Raw genomic sequence first — 18,173 nt, forward strand, 5'->3', positions numbered from 1 at the left:
CATTAAATCTTCTCCTCCTGCTGGGTCTGACTTCTGGGAAAAAAAGCATATGGTATAAAAATTACTATATTTGGTTGTGAATACTAATGATTGCTCGGGAGGCTCATCCTTCAGTTTCTCTGGCCTTTAGCATCTAGTTGGTTATAAATGTGACATGATTTGATTTGATTTAAAAATCCTTTTGAATTGGCGGTTCAGAATTTACACTATGAAACGGATCTGTGAAATCAGATACGCACATATATGGAGAGACATACACATTTATTTATGGTGTTATCCCATTAACAGGTTGTAAAATTAAGGCAAGAAAACCAAGGACTATCTAAGGCTAAGTTTAACATAGGTGCTTGATCTTCTTAAATCAGTAAAGTCTGGAAATAGATTCAGCACAAAGACACATATGTCTACACGCACCCAGACGGATCAGTGATAGAGGGCAACACTGTTTTCCTCTAGTGTAGGAACTGGAAACTCAGCGACGTCACAGGAGCTAAAAAGCTGTGTATCAATTTCTATACAGACACGGTCTTAATCATTGTATGGAACACCAGAAGAGAGTGTTTTGAAACGCACAGAAATTATTCTATGATCTACATAAAAACAATCCATAGCATTTTCTGTGTTACAATAAATTCGCCAGTTCAATTTCATGCATGTTACTTTCCACAGGGCATATTCTGTAATACTCAAATCCCAACATGGCTAATAAAAATAATTCCAGGGAAAGAATTAAGAGAAATTTGGTTAAAGGTATGATTTTACTTCACATAAACAGCTTTCTAAAGATTTATATAAAGCTAATTCTGCTGGCTCAGTACTGTAAGAAATAGAATCGTGCTACATGGTATGACAGTAATAGTGTTACCTCAGAAGGCATAAATCACTCGGCTCATTTGGCTAATCACATAAGTAGTTAGCATACACATTTTATTTACCAAGGCCGATAAAAAAGAACTCTCAGAAGTTGGCTATATTTGAATCAAATGTCACTGTCAAGATAAGACAATATCGATTCCATAATACATACTGTTATTTTCTAATGTATCCATAATGAAAAAGTCCATCATGAAAAATAATATAAAATATGGATTTTGTGTCAAAACTCTGTCAAAAAGTACAGTTCACATCAGACATTAATAGCACCGGGGAGTTAAAAGATTAATCCAAAGACAAATACATATTACAGATATTTCTTTGTTCTTCACTTACCATGATGCAAACTGCAAGGATTTAACCTTTAAGGGTTAAAGAGTTTAATCAATGTCCATGTCTGATCTTCTGAAGGCGATAAAGGACAGTCTGTCTAGCGATACCCAACAGAACATCACTTTGTCAAGCCACAAAGCGCCCAAAAGCTTGTCAAGTAAGTTACCAGAAACCTCTTTGTGGTTAGAACTCAGCTCCTTCCTGCTTGACCTATCATTTGATATTTGACCACTTGGTTGCAAGACACTTGCTCTTTCTAGCTGAAATGTCACTGGGGCATCTTGTCAGCTCCCCGACATCTCGGCCTGACATACAATTTTACTTTTGTGTGCTACAAGGCAGAAAATGCAGGGCAATGGCCTTGTTTTAAATTCTGTCAGCATCAGAGATGGGCGTCACTCTTGGGTCCTGCCAACAACCAAAACAAAAAAGGAGTCTATTTTGAAGGTCAGAACAGCCATTACCTGGAAGTTTTTCAGCTTACGCTGTTTAGCATCACCTGCTATCCTGGTGCGGGAACTGTCCTTATGAAGTGCCTGACCGTGCCACAGAAATCCTGCCAGCACAACTGCTCTACTTTCTCATCAAATGCAGACTTGATGAAAGGCTGGGTTTTCAACGCCTGCAGGGACCAGATTCAGCAGTTAACTTAACTTGTTCGAATGGGCAAGCGGTATCATGTAGCTTTACAAGGAGCAACCTGACCTTCTCACATTGACCAGGAGTGACATTATTGTGCAGGAGGGGAAGCAGTCACATCATTTCTGTTTTGCACAACCTGCTTAAAGTTTGCAACTAAATGCTTGTCTTCAGTCGAGCTGACAAGAGAGAAGAGGGGGCTCAGTGAACCATGGCAGGACTGCCATGAGATGACAGGAATCATTGGCATACATTTCAAATAGCTCTTTCAATCCTATTAAAGTATTGCAGTCCTGCTTTAAAATAGACAAGTATGAAACAACTTTGATAGATAGAGACTAAAATGGCTTATTGATTTTTTTTAAGTCTGAAGGAAATTACCCAAAATGTGTCATTCTTTAACATTTAAAAATATGTTACATAAAAATGAGCAACTGTGATAATAAATAAAACTTAGAGGGGGGAAAGTTGGTTATTTCATTATTCAAGGAGATATAGGCACCTGCACGCATCGAGATATCACACGATTTTTAAAAATGCACTGCTACTTGTGCTGAAACAAAAGTCAACCGATAAGAAAATCCCCCTTCAAAACGATTTTAATTGTACTGTGAACTCTTCCTGCATTTTTGTTTTTATTTCATAAAGTCATTATCCAATCTGAGTTGGTCTTTTGACGTTAGCAGACATAGTCACTGGAGAGGAGAGGGATGACGTCAGAGGATTTATAAATGTCTCCTTTAAGAAAGTGTAGGTTGTATCCAGTTCCGCTTTCAATGGCAAAAACTCCCCCACACCAACTGTGTCAGCAGGAAGAGCAGCTCTTGAAGGAATGGAGAGATTTGAGTGGTCTCGTGATCCTGTCTATGATATAAAGAAGAAAAAATAAATAAACATAGAATTGAAAACTCTTTGTTAAATGTTTTATCTTTTTATTTGAGAGAGAGAGAGAACACGTGCGTGTGCATGTGGGGGAGGGGCAGAGCCAGAGAGAGAGAATTTTAAGAAGGCTACACGCTCAGCACAGAGCCCCATGTGGGTCTCGATCCCAGAACCGTGAGACCATGACCTGAGCCGAAATCAAGAGTCAGCTGCTCAACTGACTGAGCCACCCAGACGCCCCTAGAATTGAAAACTCTTAAACAGAATCTAAAACCACAAACAGGAAAGTGGGCTAATAATCATGGTAATATGAAATGGGATAGAATTGCCATTTAATTTTGCCATAATCTGTATGATACTACAGAAATATTATTTTCCAAATGTGATTGAATCCCTTATGTGTTCCATGGCACAAACTTTGCAGGACATGGAGAGTTTGCCTAAGCAGTAAAACACTGTATAAAAATTAAAGTTATTGAATCAAAGAGTCAATACAACCAGTCATTTTTACCTCTGCTTCCACTGATAATTTACAGAAACCAATGCTAAGAGTGTTTATTTCATTGTGCTACATAATATGTGCTATATAATATGGAAGACCTGACTGCTTAGAAAAGGAACTGCGAGGGGTGGCTGGTTGGCTCAGTCGGTTAAGTGTCTGACTCTTGATTTGGGCACAGGCCATGATCTCATGGTCGTGGAATCTAGCACCAAGCCACGGTCCCACTGACAGCGCAGAACCTACGTTAGATTCTCTCTCACTCTCTCTCTCTGCCCTTCCTCTGCTCACACTCGTGTGCTCTCGAGAGAGAGAGAGAGAGAGAGAGAGAGAGAGAGAGAGAGAAAGAGAAAGAAAATGAACGGTGGGTATTATGTTTTTTAAATCTATCAGCCAGACTCATTTCATTGACAAATACAGCAGAAAGTAGCACACGGAGATATAAAATGGTAGATGAACTTTTTGCCTTTTCCTTTGATAATAATGCCACCACTCTGTTTTAATAAAAACTGTTCTAAGTATTTGGAAGTCATATATCAAAACATGGGATTACAACATGAAAACTGTTGGCCACATGTTTTAAAACATTACTGGTATCCAGAAACTACTGGAAGCCAAATTTAAGAAATCCACACATCTGAAATACTTGAAAACAGGATTAATATTTTGATGAAGCCATACATTTAAGCCTTAAGTAACACTGATAATCAGTAGTTAACATGAATGAAGTTTTCTCAGTAAAGCAACCAGGTATTATTTTCTGACATTTATTGATAGTAAGTAATGAGTGATCAATTGTACGTCAGAATTTTCCAGATTCCCAGGAAATAAATGTTGCTGAGACCGTAAGTCTAGTCATACGTGTCTCCATTGAAAACCACACTTTACATTGCAGAGTTTTTTTAAAAACATCATTTTGGTAGATTCTCTTACAGTTTTGACAATAAAGCAGCATATACAAACTATACGAATCTGCTTTATTATGTCACATTGTCCAAAAACATTTCTACCTGTGAAAACAAGAAGGAAATCATCGCTGGCTTTAGGAAAGTAATAGACATGGAACTGTTGTATATGTTACCATTTTTGTGGATTTTTTAAAACTACAACTGGAGGAAAATCAATGGCTGCATCTAACACCTAGTTCAGCAATTTTCTTTGATCTCTTTTCTTTTGATTTCTTGATACTCCACTGCAAGCCTACAGCTGACGGAAATCATCCCTTTTTATGCTGGAAGTTAAAAAAACACCTAAAATGACCACTTGGATGACTTTATGAAGGAGAGGGCTTAGCTCATCCCGATGGAAGGAAAAGACATCCCGAGATCAGGTGCTGACCCTGATTAGCGGCACTGATGAAGTTTCAACCGCAAAACTGTACTACGGGGCCTGAGCATCTCAGGTCAGAAGCTGAACAGAGGCATCTCATTACATCAGGAGCTGGAGCTATAGATTCCTGCACTCCTACCGCCAAGAGAAACACCTTTTCCGATTTTGTTTGTTTGTTTGTTTGTTTGTTTGTTTTGCTGTGTGTCTAAATGGGCAGCATCGTTACCGGATTGATTTTGCGGGTGTAAAGACTAGAGTGCCAGCCGCTAGCTTCTCATTCTGTCAGCCCTGAATGAGGGTAAAGGGAATGCGGGGAAAAGCAGGAGATGGCGAGGCCTGATTTCCTTCTTAATACAATTTAGTTACAGCCATAGTATTCTTTATTATGATGAAAGGAAGCTGTCAGGCGAGGCTTCAAAAGTTTGTTGTTACATCTTTGTATTTCAAGTTCTGGTCCGAGAAAACTATACATGACAAGAGAGGAGCGTGAAAATCAGACGGAGGAAGGACAGGTGGTCTCAGAAGGTACTTCCTTCTGACGCCTCAGACTAGAAGAGGCCGACTGTGCCAAACTGACCAGTCGTCACTCCTGTTTGGCAATGTTAAAGGGATGTATGATCTACTCAACTCTATATTCTGTTCTTCAAGTTTCCTTTCCTGTGCTTGTGACTCCAACAATCAAACTCGTTACATACACATTAGGAAGACCATCCTTTAGGGAAGGTCTCACTGCTCATTTCTCCTTAATGTTCTCTGGGTCTTGGCACTCTACAAAGGGGTTCGCCTTCTGCCTTTTCTCATCTTAACTTTTTTAATACGTCTTTTCTCTACCATGTTGATCGAAAGCATCTTTCCATCTCACATAACATTTTTTTTTAACTAAATAAGCTTGAAGTGGAATGTTGGGTCTAGCATTTCAAATTGGAGTCTTACTGGGGCGCCTGGGTGGCTCAGTCGGTTAAGCGTCCGACTTCAGCTCAGGTCACGATCTTGTGGTCCGCGAGTTCGAGCCCCGCGTCGGGCTCTGTGCTGACAGCTCAGAGCCTGGAGCTTGCTTCTGATTCTGTGCCTTCTCTCTCTGCCCCTCCCCCACTCATGCTGTGTCTCTCTCTGTCTCAAAAATAAATAAACATTAAAAAAAAAAAAATTTAAAAAAAAAACAAATTGGAGTCTTACTTCTTGCATGTTGTCTTCTGACCTTATGTCTTAACCATGGAAAATAATCTCTTAGAAAAAGAGATTTTTTAAAAGATTTACACCCCCCAAAAAGGCATGCCCTCCACCGAGTAAACAGATTTACTTTTGTGTAAACTAAAAACACTTTTTTTGTTAGTAGGGTCATTTGCTATACTCTATTCACTGCTAGAAAAATTTGTTTTTTCATGAAATGGGATAAAATCTGATTTTAAGTCACTTAATAGCTTGTAAACAAGCCAACAAATCTCTGGTGAAATCTTGATTTGAGAACGTGATGTTAAAAAAAAAAAACAAGTAAATATGAACTATTTTTCTGGTTTCAAACAGTATCCAGAAATACACCATCACACTTTTAATATAACACCCAGAGTACAAGACAGTTAAATAACTTTTTTATCAGAGACCATTAAAAGTTAATATTCACCACCTGATCTTACATTTTAAATCTGTGAAGTCCATGGTCATTTGAATGACTTTTTAAACTGCTGAGGTATTCTGGTACTCTCTCATGTAAATCTAAATTTAAGCAATTTTTCAAAACGAAATTAGTTACCTGAAATAAAAGCTAGGTGTCATGTGAATCTTTATGGAAGCACTTTTATTTACTCAATAAGCTGTAAATGATTCTATTTGAACTGTTATAGTCCATCAGCTAAATATATATTCCCAATACAAAATGTGTTCACTACATTTCTGCATTTTAAAATTTTTATGAAATACAGTAATTGGACATGTCCAATAGCTATTTTTCAAGGCTCTAATATCTTAGTTTTCCAAGAGTGTTTTCCCAACAACAAAAAAAGGTAAATAAAGCATTCGTCTAATAGTAAGATAATCACTCAATAAATTGTCTATAAATCAAAGCCCTTTTGCAGACCGAGGCTTCTGAAACAATGATATCATGCTATTTGTCTCCTGTGTAGCATTTATGATCGAGTTAAGTCTTCCAGAATCTGGTATGGTGACAAGGGAGCGGTGATGTGATTTAGTAAGCAGGATAGTACTTCCTGGAGATTCTGCGAGGCGCATAGCAAAAAATACTGGACTGGAGACGCAAAGACTACAGTTTTTCCTCCTGCTTCTGTTACAATCTCGCTGGGCCGTTTCAAGCATGGGAGTGAGTCCATCTAGGCCTCACATCCCATGCCTACAAAAAAAGGAGCTACATACTTTACGGCTCTGCAGTTCTACAGGTCCACAGAATGCCGTGTGTGATGGCCTACGACATTAGTGGCAACACCCAACTTTTGCAGATGAGACCCAGAAATCAGCTTCCCAAAATAGTACCTAAGATTTTGAGGGAATGTAGATAGGAGGAATACATTTTGCACAGAGTTCTAAAAACAAAAACAAAAAAAAAGTCAAGTAGATAACAAGACGAGCCACAGTTTAGATAATGTGGCTTCATTCAGTTAAATCCTGTAGTACATTTTTTATTACTTTGACCTCCATGATGATGTTTTAAGCTCTGTAAATTATTGACTTGTTTTAAGTAGAGCGCACAGCTACACAAAAACTGATGAAGGGATCAAAGTACCCACAAGAGGGCCTTACAATGAGGCTCTCTCGCCATCTCTACTTTATCTGCTAATGTGTTCTTACCACTAGAGTCTCAGTATTCAGTATCACAGAGTCTTCTTCCTTCCAAATACTTCGAGTTAATAACCAAATTCTACCTATTTTCCAGTTCTGCCATATTGACATCATAGGACACAGCAGTCTGCCAAAAGTTGGCAAGTTACCTATATAGTTTTCTCTTGTGGAATGCCCAATCATATACCTGTGCACACATTTATATGCACCTGATACACATGTGTACATATATATACACACTTGCTACATGCATACATTATATATACACACGCATATACATATATGTGTGTGTGTGTGTATAAACATATATATACACCTGCAATGACATCATTAAATATTTACTCCTTGTAGTTACCAATTCTAACTTTGAGTTACCAATGCCAAACCTGCAGGAATATCTTATGCATTCTTCTCCCCGTAAGTCATTAAATTTTAGTGCGGACCAGTTTGGCTCTTTAGCTAACTGACGTCAACACATGCGGGGGTACGTGAGTCAGTGGAGAGTCTAGATAGAAAACAACCTAAGAGGCCTGGATACCTAGAGATTCAGAAGGAAGGGCAACCATAGAGATAGAAGCAAATATAAAAGAGAGACAAAAGATATTAACAACATATGTGATTCACATTACAAAAGTTCTGTCCTCAGGTAGACATTCAGCATTGGTTTAAGAGCCAGAGCTCTAAAGTTGATCTATCTGGTTGAAGATCAGCCTTGACTACCCAGTTGATATGGCAGGTTAATTGAACTAGCAGCCTTGATTCTCTGTGCCTCCCTGTAAGCAGATCCTTGGCCATGTGACTTTGCAGCTCTTTGCTTCTCTGTCCAGCCCCATCTACCATTTCCTCACTTGTACTCTGCAGTCGAATCACATGGAACTTTGTGAGTCCCTCAACATGATGTCCCCATACTTCACACCCGCTTCCTATCCGTCCACTATCTGAATATCCTTCTGTCCTTTGTGGGGCAAATGTTTCCCCCACCTTTCCGACTCTGCTCTAGGTTTCCCTCTGTTAGGCCTTTCCAGATCCTTGCCCCACCCTTCATTAACTGCCATTAGCTGTAACACCCACCACACTTTTATATTCCTTCACGAGTATTTATTTTTCTATTTTTACCTATATGTATTCACTTCTATCTCCCCTATAACGCACCTGGTGTGATGGAATCAGGACTTTGTATTCCTAGCACTTAGCAGAGTATCTGGGACTAAATAAGATTTCTGGTGAACAAACCACTCATGTTATTACTTCATGGTGTTGGTCTCCTATCTGCTATTTGGTTTTTCATGTATGTACGGATTATGTCCCAATTAAAAGCAGCACGGTATAGTCAGAAGGATATGGGCTTTGAAGTTGGAGAGACCTTGGGTTCCAAACTTGATCCTGCCATGTATTAGCCACGTGACCTTTGACAAGTCACTGAACCTGTGCGAGTAGGAAGAATAATCCCTCCTAGGGTTGTTACAAGGATTAAATGAAATAATATACACAAAAGTGCATAGCGTTTAGTAGTTTCCCTTCTTTACCTCTCTTTTTACTGTTCTCAGATGATAATAAATTCCAAATTTAACATTATAACTAACATGTATCGAACACATATGTCAGGCACGGTGCTAGGTTTAGCTTCATAGGCATTATCTCACTTCTCACAACAACTCACTGAGAAAATACCACTGCTACCCTCATGTTACAGTTGAAGAACTGGGGCTCAGAGAGTAGAATAAATCACTCCATGTTGCACAGCTTGGACCGTAGTAGAAAGAGATGTGACTCTTGATCTATGATTCTTCTCCCCTAATGCTTGACCACTACCTTATCGCGCTGCCCAAAGAAGACAGCCTCAGGTTTATTTTATACCCAGAGCTCTTTCATAAACATAGTAATGGCCCAACAAATCTCTGTGAATCTGTGAAACTGGGAAATACGAGTACATAGACTGTACTACAGGCTAAAAATAAATGTTTATATTTTTGATAACATATTTTATTATGGTCACACATTTGAATATCCATGGTACTGGAGTAAATAAATAGATTTTATAGCATTTACATAACATTAAAATTCGAGCCTTTCACCAAAGGAGCTTATAGGTTATTATATTCAGAGATAAAATTCAGCACTGAAGTTTTAAATTACACTAGAACATTTAAACTTTAACTTTAAATTACTTTAAAGATGTCTCGTGCCTGACAAGATAACAATTCCCATGTTTTTCTCTCTTGGATCTCCTGACATGACTGAGGTTGGAAAAAGAGTCAAAGAATTTTCCCGGATAGCTTTTGTTTTTTTTCTTTTCCTACTTCCCTTCACAACCCTGTGCTCCCAGTCTGCCCCTGCCCTGGCAATTCTGATACACCCTATGGTAAGATCTTACGCTAGAAATGGCCGGAAAATGCAAAGGTGGCAATTTCCTCCCACTGTGTCTTAGAAAAGTGTATTTGCAAACAACTCAGAGAGAATTTGAAATGTAAATATACTCATTTATACCCACTCATTTATATGAGTATATATACTCATATATAAAAAGGTACAAAAATTGAATAAATAAAAATGTAAGCATACTATTTAGAAAAATACCATTGAAAAACTGAAATGATAAGCAGGTAAAAGTGTGTGCAATACACGTGATAGCCATACGAGTGGTTTTCTTAATTTACAACAGACTCCTACAACTAAAGAAAAATGAGAACCTGGGGCGCCTGGGTGGCTCAGTCGGTTAAACCTCTGACTTCAGCTCAGGTCACGATCTCGCGGTCCGTGAGTTCGAGCCCCGCATCGGGCTCTGGGCTGATGGTTCGGAGCCTGGAGGCTGCTTCCGGTTCTGTGTCTCCCTCTCTCTCTGCCCCTCCCCCGTTCATGCTCTGTCTCTCTGTGTCTCAAAAATAAATAAACGTTAAAAAAAAAAAAACATTAAAAAAAAAAAGAAAAGAAAAAGGAGAACCTAATTAGAAAATAGGGTAAGGATAGTATGGTATTGAAATTGGGTTCAGCTGTCACAGAAAACTCAAAATGTCAGTGGCCTAAATAAGATAGTTTATTTCTCTCTGATATGACTGTTTGAAGCTATCAGGCATCTAAACCGCCTCTATCTTAGGCTTCGTAGCTTTGGTATGTGCCTTCCACCTCCGGGCCCAAAATGACTGCATAAGTTCCAGCCACTTTGTCTGCCTTCTAGGCAGAAGAAAGAAGGACAAAGAAAAGGAAGAGGACCACTTACATTTAAAGACACTTTCTAAAATCACAACACTTTTGCTTACATCCCATTGGTCAGACCTTGAGTTGCATATCTCACTAAACTTTAGGGATATCAGAAATGTAACTTCTTTTCCCCCTGAGTGGCCCAGGTCATATTTAGAGGTTCCATTACTAAGAAACAGAGAAAACAGGTGTCAAGAAACCACTGGCAGCCTCTGCCCCAGATATAAATTGGCTGTTTGGTTGGAAAGAAAGGAATACAATAACCAATAAACATATGAAAAGGTGCCAAACCTCATTCAGAATTCAAGAAAGACAAACACAAAACATGCCAGTGAAGACTACCTTTCACCTATAAGTAGGCAAAAATTTCAATGTCTGATGACACCCACTGCTGAGAAGGTAGGGAAACAGACCAGCTCAGACCACGTAGGTAGGCAGGGATGCCAGCTGGGGCATCCTAGCAGGAAGGCAAAATTTTGAAGTTTTTTTTTAATCTTTATTTTTGAGAGAGAATGAGAGACAGAGTGCGAGTGGGAGGGGGGCGGAGAGGGAGGGAGACACAGAATCTGAAGCAGCCTCCAGGCTCCGAGCTGTCAGCACAGAGCCCGATGCGGGGCTTGAACTCAGGAACTGTGAGATCAGGACCTGAGCCGAAGTCGGTCACTCAACTGACTGAGCCACCCAGGCACCCCGGAAGACAAAACTTTAAATGTACCTATCCATCCATCTAGCAATTCCACTGCTTAGGCACTGCTTCTATGGCTACACTCATAAACGTTCACCAGGTTTTTTGTTTTGTTTTGTTTTGTTTCTTACGGAAAAGAGTTTTTATGTAAAACCAAAGGGTCCATCAACAGAGTGCCATTCAAGTGAAGTAAAGTATGACACAACTGTAGAATACAACCATTACAAAAAATTAAGGTGACTATGTAAATACTAATATATAAATATGTCTCAGTGAAAAAAGTCTCAGTACTATGTGTGCATATAGAGAGAGAACCCATTTGTATTTTAAAAATATAAAGGAGTCACACACAGCTGTACGTGCACATATGTTTCTTTCTGATAAAGGAAATCACAAGAAAGTGTTAATTATCTTTGGAGTGTGAATGAAGGGGGTAAAGCTTTGAAAGTTCAAATTTTTCTCCATGGTTTTTATTTTCAAAACTATTTGAATCACAAAGTCGCACGTGTACCCCAATGTTTATAGCAGCACTATCAACAATAGCCAAATTATGGGGGCACCTGGGTGGCTCAGTCGGTTAAGCATCTGACTCTTGGTTTCGGGTCAGGTCATGATCTCAGGGTTCATGGGGTTGAGCCCTGCTTTGGGCTCAATGCAGAGCCTGCTTGGGATTCTCTCTCTCTCTCTCTCTCTGCCCCTTCCCTGCTTGCACTCTCTCTCTCAAAATAAATAAATAAATGTTAAAATTTTAAAAAAATAGCCAAATTGTGGAAACAGCCAAATATACATCAACTGACAAATGCATAAAGAAGATGTGGTAGATATATATAATGGAATATCACTTGGCAATCAAAAAGAATGAAATCTTGGGGCGCCTGGGTGGCTCAGTCGGTTGAGCGTCTGACTTCAGCTAAGGTCACGATCTTGCGGTCCGTGAGTTCGAGCCCCGTGTCAGGCTCTGGGCCATCAGCCCAGAGCCTGGAGCCTGCTTCCGATTCTATGTCTCCCTCTCTCTCTGCCCCTCCCCCGTTCATGCTCTGTCTCTCTCTGTCCCAAAAATAAATAAATGTTAAAAAAAAAATTAATAAAAAAAAAAGAATGAAATCTTGCCATTTGCAACAACGTGTATGGAACTAGAGAGTATTATGCTAAGTGAAATAAGTCAGTCAGAGAAAGATAAATATCATATGATTTCACTCATGTGGAATTTAAGAAACAAAACAGGTGAACATAGGGGAAGGGAAGGAAAAATAGGATAAAAACAGAGAGGGAGGCAAACCATAAGAGACTCTTAAATACAGAGAACAAACTGAGGATTGCTGGAGGGGTGTTAGGTTGGGGAGGATGGGCTACATGGGTGATGGGCATTAAGGAGGGCACTTGTTAGGATGAGCACTGGGCGTTATATGGAAGTGATGAATCACTAAACTCTACTACTAAAATCAAATAAATAAGTAAATAATAAAATTAAAATTTTTTCGTTTAAAAAATTTAAATATTTGAATCATAAACAAAAACTGGCAGTCTGAAAAAGTAAAACTACAGGTTGATTAACAAACAAGTGGGAAAAAATGTTAATCCCCAACAGTAATCAAAAATGGAAAATAAAAATATATTTGTAGCAAATCAAAATTGAATTTAAAAAAATTATGATACTAAATGTTAGTGAAGGCATTATGAAATAGGCATTTATAAGTCGGTAGTGATTATATAAATTGATAGAACCATTTGGACTATAATTTGGCAGCTGTTTTAAGTGGATAATACCACTTGACCCAACAATTCCATATATGACTAGGTTTATTATATTAATAATAACAGACAAAAATTGGAAAAAGATTCCCATATTCAGCATCAGAAGTGTAGTTAAGTAAGCTGTAGCCACTTGATGGAATATTATGCAGCTATAAAATTGAAAGTTATGAATTTATGGATAACATGGACAAATGTTTAGGTTTGACCAGAGGTCAGAAAACTTTTTCTGTAAAGGATCAAATAATAAATATTTTATGCTTTGCAGGCCATATGTTCTCTATTGCAACTACTAAATTCTGCCAGTTTTGCCCCAAAGCAGCCATAGACAATATGCAAATGAATTAGAAACTTTATTTATGAGCACTGAAATTTGGATTTCACATAATTTTCACATCACAAAATATTCTTTTTCTTTTTTTTCAACCATTTAAAAATGTAAATGTCATACTTAGCTTTCAGACTATACAAAAACAGGTGGCAGGTGGATTTAGCCGACAGGATTTAAACTTTGCCAACCCCTGCACTAGACCATATATGTGAAAAGGTAATACACGAAATCGCATGTGATAACTTGCTTTGAGTTATTGGAATTGTTAGCATTTTCTTTCAAAACTTCTGTATTTTCCAAATTATCTACAATAAGCATGCCTTACTTTTATAGCCAAAACCTTTTATTAAAAAGGGCTAATTTTATGTATACTGAAACCCGTATTTTAGTATAGTTATGATTCTGAAATATGTGGTCAAAATGAAAATGTAAGTGGTTAAAGGTCTCAAAGGGTAGGTCTTTAACCAAGTGTTTTGCAAATTCTGAAAAGATCTTATAATTTAGCTGAGAATACTTTCCTATTTCAGCATCTTCCGTTACCTAACTCATAGCTGCAATTTGACATTGAGCAAACACAAGTAATTCCAAGGAGTAACTTGTTCTCCTACTCTGCACAAAAGCAACTCCTTATGTAGAGCGGCTACTTACAACTTGCGTGCCTTCATTTTATTCCAAAATAGCCCTTCCAGCTGCGAAATTACAACTTCTGTGGTCAAAATGTACACGTGTCATGCTCTATCTGGGAGCCATTAGGCAGAAGTTTTCTGACCACTTTTTCATTATTGAAGAATTTCCTCTTAAACTTACACATTTTTTTTTTTTAGTCAACGTCAAAAATATAACAATAATCTGAAAGCTATAAATTTAGACCTTTTAGCAGTGTGTTTCTCCCCCGGTGAAATTATGACCATGCTCTCAGATAAAGAGGAGAAGGAGGAAAGAGTCATCTAAAACGTAAAGCTGTTTGAAAGAGAAGTCTTTCCTAAATCTTACTAACATGGAAAGCATCTGTCAATCACATACACCAACCAAATTAGCGATACATTCACATTTGGAAATTTGAAACTCATTTTTCCCATGCCCCTCCCATCCACTGCTGTTTTAAGTTATGTCCCCTCATTTTACTACATCACACCTAAAATTTCTAGCAATTCTTCACAGAATGCTGCAAACAGTCTTTATTCTCTTTGACCAGTGCCATGGCTGGGCCTTTCTGGAGGGGCTGGTTATCTTTAGTTAAAAGAACACAGTCTCTCTATTTCCCAGGGAGAGAGAGAGAGAGAGAGAGACACTTCAGATGTAAGACAAATCATGTGATCTGGGGTTCACATCTGTGGAATGCCTTCAAATCACAGCAAGCACTGGGGAGTATGTTCCAAAACAAATCACTTAGCTGGCAATGACATTTCCTTTACATGATAGGCGGGAATGTTATTTCTGATAGAAGCAGGACATTTCCAACAGTCTCAAACCAAACCCATCTCTCTAGGGAGGACATCCTAAAGAACCGTGAGAATAGTGCAGCAACCACAAAATTCCAAAATAATATACCTACAGATTACATTTCAGGAATCCATTCCCTACATTATCAATTCCATATGACAGATTTTCCCCATGCTCGCATAATGCATAAAACATATCTAAACCCACATCCACCGTATCTTCAATCAGCTCCATTCATTAATCCTTTCAATAAATATCTATCGAGTGCCTACTATGTGCCAGACATTGTTCCAGATGCTGTGACAGAGCCGTGAATTACACACATTAAACTTGTCTATCCTCAAGGGAACTCACACTGTCCTAATCTCACTCCGAAGCCAGTTCTCCTTAAATTAGAATTTGCGAAAATACCGTGTAACTACACAACTGTAGTGTTAAGTTTTGATACACGGGGCACGGGGAGTTTTCCAACCTCATCGTTCTGTGGATACAGATGAGGTTCCAGGAGTGAATTAGTTACAGTTCCCTAGTTCTTCCCTGACCTGCTCAACACAAGACCTCAAATGCCCCTGCGCAGGCCCCCTCAAGAGCTGCTGGGCAGCCGCGATCCCTCCCCCAGCTCCTGCCTGCAACGTATTAACCGGCTCACTGTGCCATATGGGTGATGTCTCTACCCAGAATTGGCCATATGCCCACCCTTCCCTCTCTGTCACCTATAAACTGTGGCAACTCTGACGAACCCAGTGTCTCACCGTGTCTGACACCTGTAGGTCCTTTTTCTAAAAATCCAGATGCCAGTCCCTAGGCCTGCACGGAGAAGCACTAGGCAGTTCTCTCCACTTCCCATCTCCTCCTCTGGGCACCTGCCCACAAACCCTCCACCACTAGTCCTTTACCAATCAAAACCCTCATTCAAACCCACTTCCCCAGAGCCGGCACACCAGTTTTTCAAAAAAGCTTCCCCTTGCTTGAAATGCAGTTCATGCTCAGTGTAGGATGTCCACAAGGTAATGATTTTGACATCGGCTTCAAAGCTGTTTACCAAGATTGTCTTCTTTAGTTATTGAAGACAGTGTCTCTTCCCTTTCTCTAGCCCAAACACACTTTTGATATTTGTAAACAAGCTATCTCTTCAGACTTATCTCTGTTTCTTACTTCATCCCTTCTTTATTGCATATTTCCTTGCTATTTAAGAGCATTCCAATTTGCTACTGAAGATAAGAAAAAAAACGGGATAGTGAAATTCAAAATAAGTGGTAAAGCCTAAAGGGAGAACCTGCCAGAGGCTGTGAGACACAGGCAGAAGTCGTATGTTCAGAATGCAGTAAGTTAGTGCCCTCAAAGACAGGTTACTTAGACGTGGAAAGACCGCATCATAAGGTAGAGATATGCCACTTCCAGGCTAATGTCATTCTTAAATTGGCCCGAGAGCTGCAGGAAAAAAAACCCCAAAGCTGCTCAGCAGCCCCAGTGGCAAGCTATAGCTGGTGGCCGGACATATTTGTCCCGTATCTCTCCTGGAAGACAAGAATGGGTGAGTGGCCCAGGCACCTTCTGTCTCCCGAGCCCCCTTTGTCAAACCACCGCCCCCCGTCCCCACCACCCCACAAAGAGTGGAGCAGGTTGACGCAGTGGAGAGACACAGGTCGTAAGAACACTACATAGCCGGGGCGCCTGGGTGGCTCAGTCGGTTAAGCTTCCGACTTCAGCTCAGGTCACGATCTCACAGTCCATGAGTTCGATCCCCACGTCGGGCTCTGGGCTGATGGCCCAGAGCCTGGAGCCTGCTTCCGATTCTGTGTCTCCCTCTCTCTCTGCCCCTCCCCCGTTCATGCTCTGTCTCTCTCTGTCTCAAAAATAAATAAAACGTTAAAAAAATACATTTAAAAAAAAAAAAAAAAAAAAAAAAAAGAACACTACATAGCCAAAACGTCAGGGAGTGTGGTCCTTCCGCTGCTGGCTCCCTACCGCATGGCTTCTGCTTCTCGTCGCGTGTCTGAAATTGATCGGATAAATCATGTACTTGAGTATCTTGATGTGCTCTGGGACGCCTTCTGTCCTGTGGCCTCTGGGGTAACTGGCCTGGCGTCGAGGCAATTTCCCAGAAGACGCCTCTGCTCCCCAGTACCACCCAACACCCTATCCTGAAGCGTGCACTGCTGTCCTGTCCGGTCTCCTGTCCAAGGGTCTCCTTTCCATGCTGCTCCTTCCCTTTCAAAGGAGGCTGCTTCATCAGGTTTGTACTGTTGTGCACGACGCGCCTCAGGTATCACCTTGCCCCCAAACATTCCCTGCCACCTATCACCTCACGTTCAGGTGGGATGCCCCCACTCTGTGCTATCACAACAAGTCGCCCCGACTTTTATAACAACACAGCATCACAACCTGCTGTTTGCTTGGACCCGTGCGGCTCAATACGCTGGCCACGAGTCACATGTAGTTGTTCCAGTTCTCATTAATTAAATTTTAATTCAACGTAAAATTCAATTAGAAATGAAAGTTCGGTTCCTCAGTCACACTAGCCACACACCCGCCCCGGGCTCGACAGCCGCGTTCCCATCACAGTAAACTCTGATGTTTGTTTGTCCCTCTCTCACCAGTCGCTTCACTGGTGCCTGGCACCTAGCAGGTGCTCCAGATGTTTGCTGCTGTCGAATGAACGGACTGCTTGTAATCTATATTCCAAGGAAGGCCACGGAGAAGGGCATGCCTCGGTATTAAACTTTTCTCTCTCTGAAAATATTTGTAATTCACAGAGTTTCCCTTTCACTTTCTTGAATTCTGACTTTCTTCGATCCCTCCTTTCTGGAGGGTCTGAAGTGTCAGGAGGGGCCTCACTGTTCCCTTCTATGCTTATCTTTCTCGACCTTCTGGTGAATGTCATCGTGGCACTTTACACTAGGCTACTCTGAAAGAGAAGGAAGAGCAGTGACGAAAGGCAAGAGGAAAGTTATCTTGCCAACTGCCCATTCTCAAGACCCCCAGGCAGGAATCCTAGCTCCCTTAAGCTCCATTTTTCTATATCGGAGAAACATGCATTCTTACTCTACAGCTTTTAATTTTTAATTTTGACACTCCCTTGAGAAAAAGATTCTATTCTATGCCAAATCTAATTGTTTGATGTGAACCTTCAAAGTTTCCCTTGAGTTGAATGTCTATCTGCTTGGGCAGAAAAGGGGAAAAGAGGGAATTTACATTCACTTTGCTAAACATTAGCATCTTTTGTTCAATCATTTGAATGCAGGACGGTTAGGGGGAAACAGCTTAGAGAACAAGAGTTGACACATACAGTGTAAAATCTTTTAAGGTGCTTGGATTCAATGAGGGAGAAAGTGAGACGGAACCACATTTCAGCCTCCTAACCGTGCTCCAGTCTGCGGGAACTTTGTGACAGGTCTCTTTCAGCTACACTTGACTGG

General features: G+C 40.1%; 1 protein-coding gene across 7 annotated transcripts in view; it reads right to left on the bottom strand.

Annotated features, from left to right (window-relative positions):
* Positions 1–242: 242 nt before the first annotated feature.
* The window catches only part of CCDC171 (coiled-coil domain containing 171), a 314,999-nt gene continuing 297,068 nt past the window's right edge, over positions 243–18,173 (bottom strand). For all 7 annotated transcript variants that reach the window (XM_058695287.1, XM_058695289.1, XM_058695288.1 and 4 more), the window contains one exon: positions 243–2,709. In XM_058695287.1, coding sequence (XP_058551270.1) covers positions 2,497–2,709 — 213 coding nt within the window. In that variant the 3' untranslated portion in view covers positions 243–2,496. The remainder of the gene's footprint in view (positions 2,710–18,173) is intronic.

The sequence above is a fragment of the Neofelis nebulosa genome, chromosome 12, assembly GCF_028018385.1.
Source record: "Neofelis nebulosa isolate mNeoNeb1 chromosome 12, mNeoNeb1.pri, whole genome shotgun sequence".
NCBI lineage: Eukaryota > Metazoa > Chordata > Mammalia > Carnivora > Felidae > Neofelis > Neofelis nebulosa.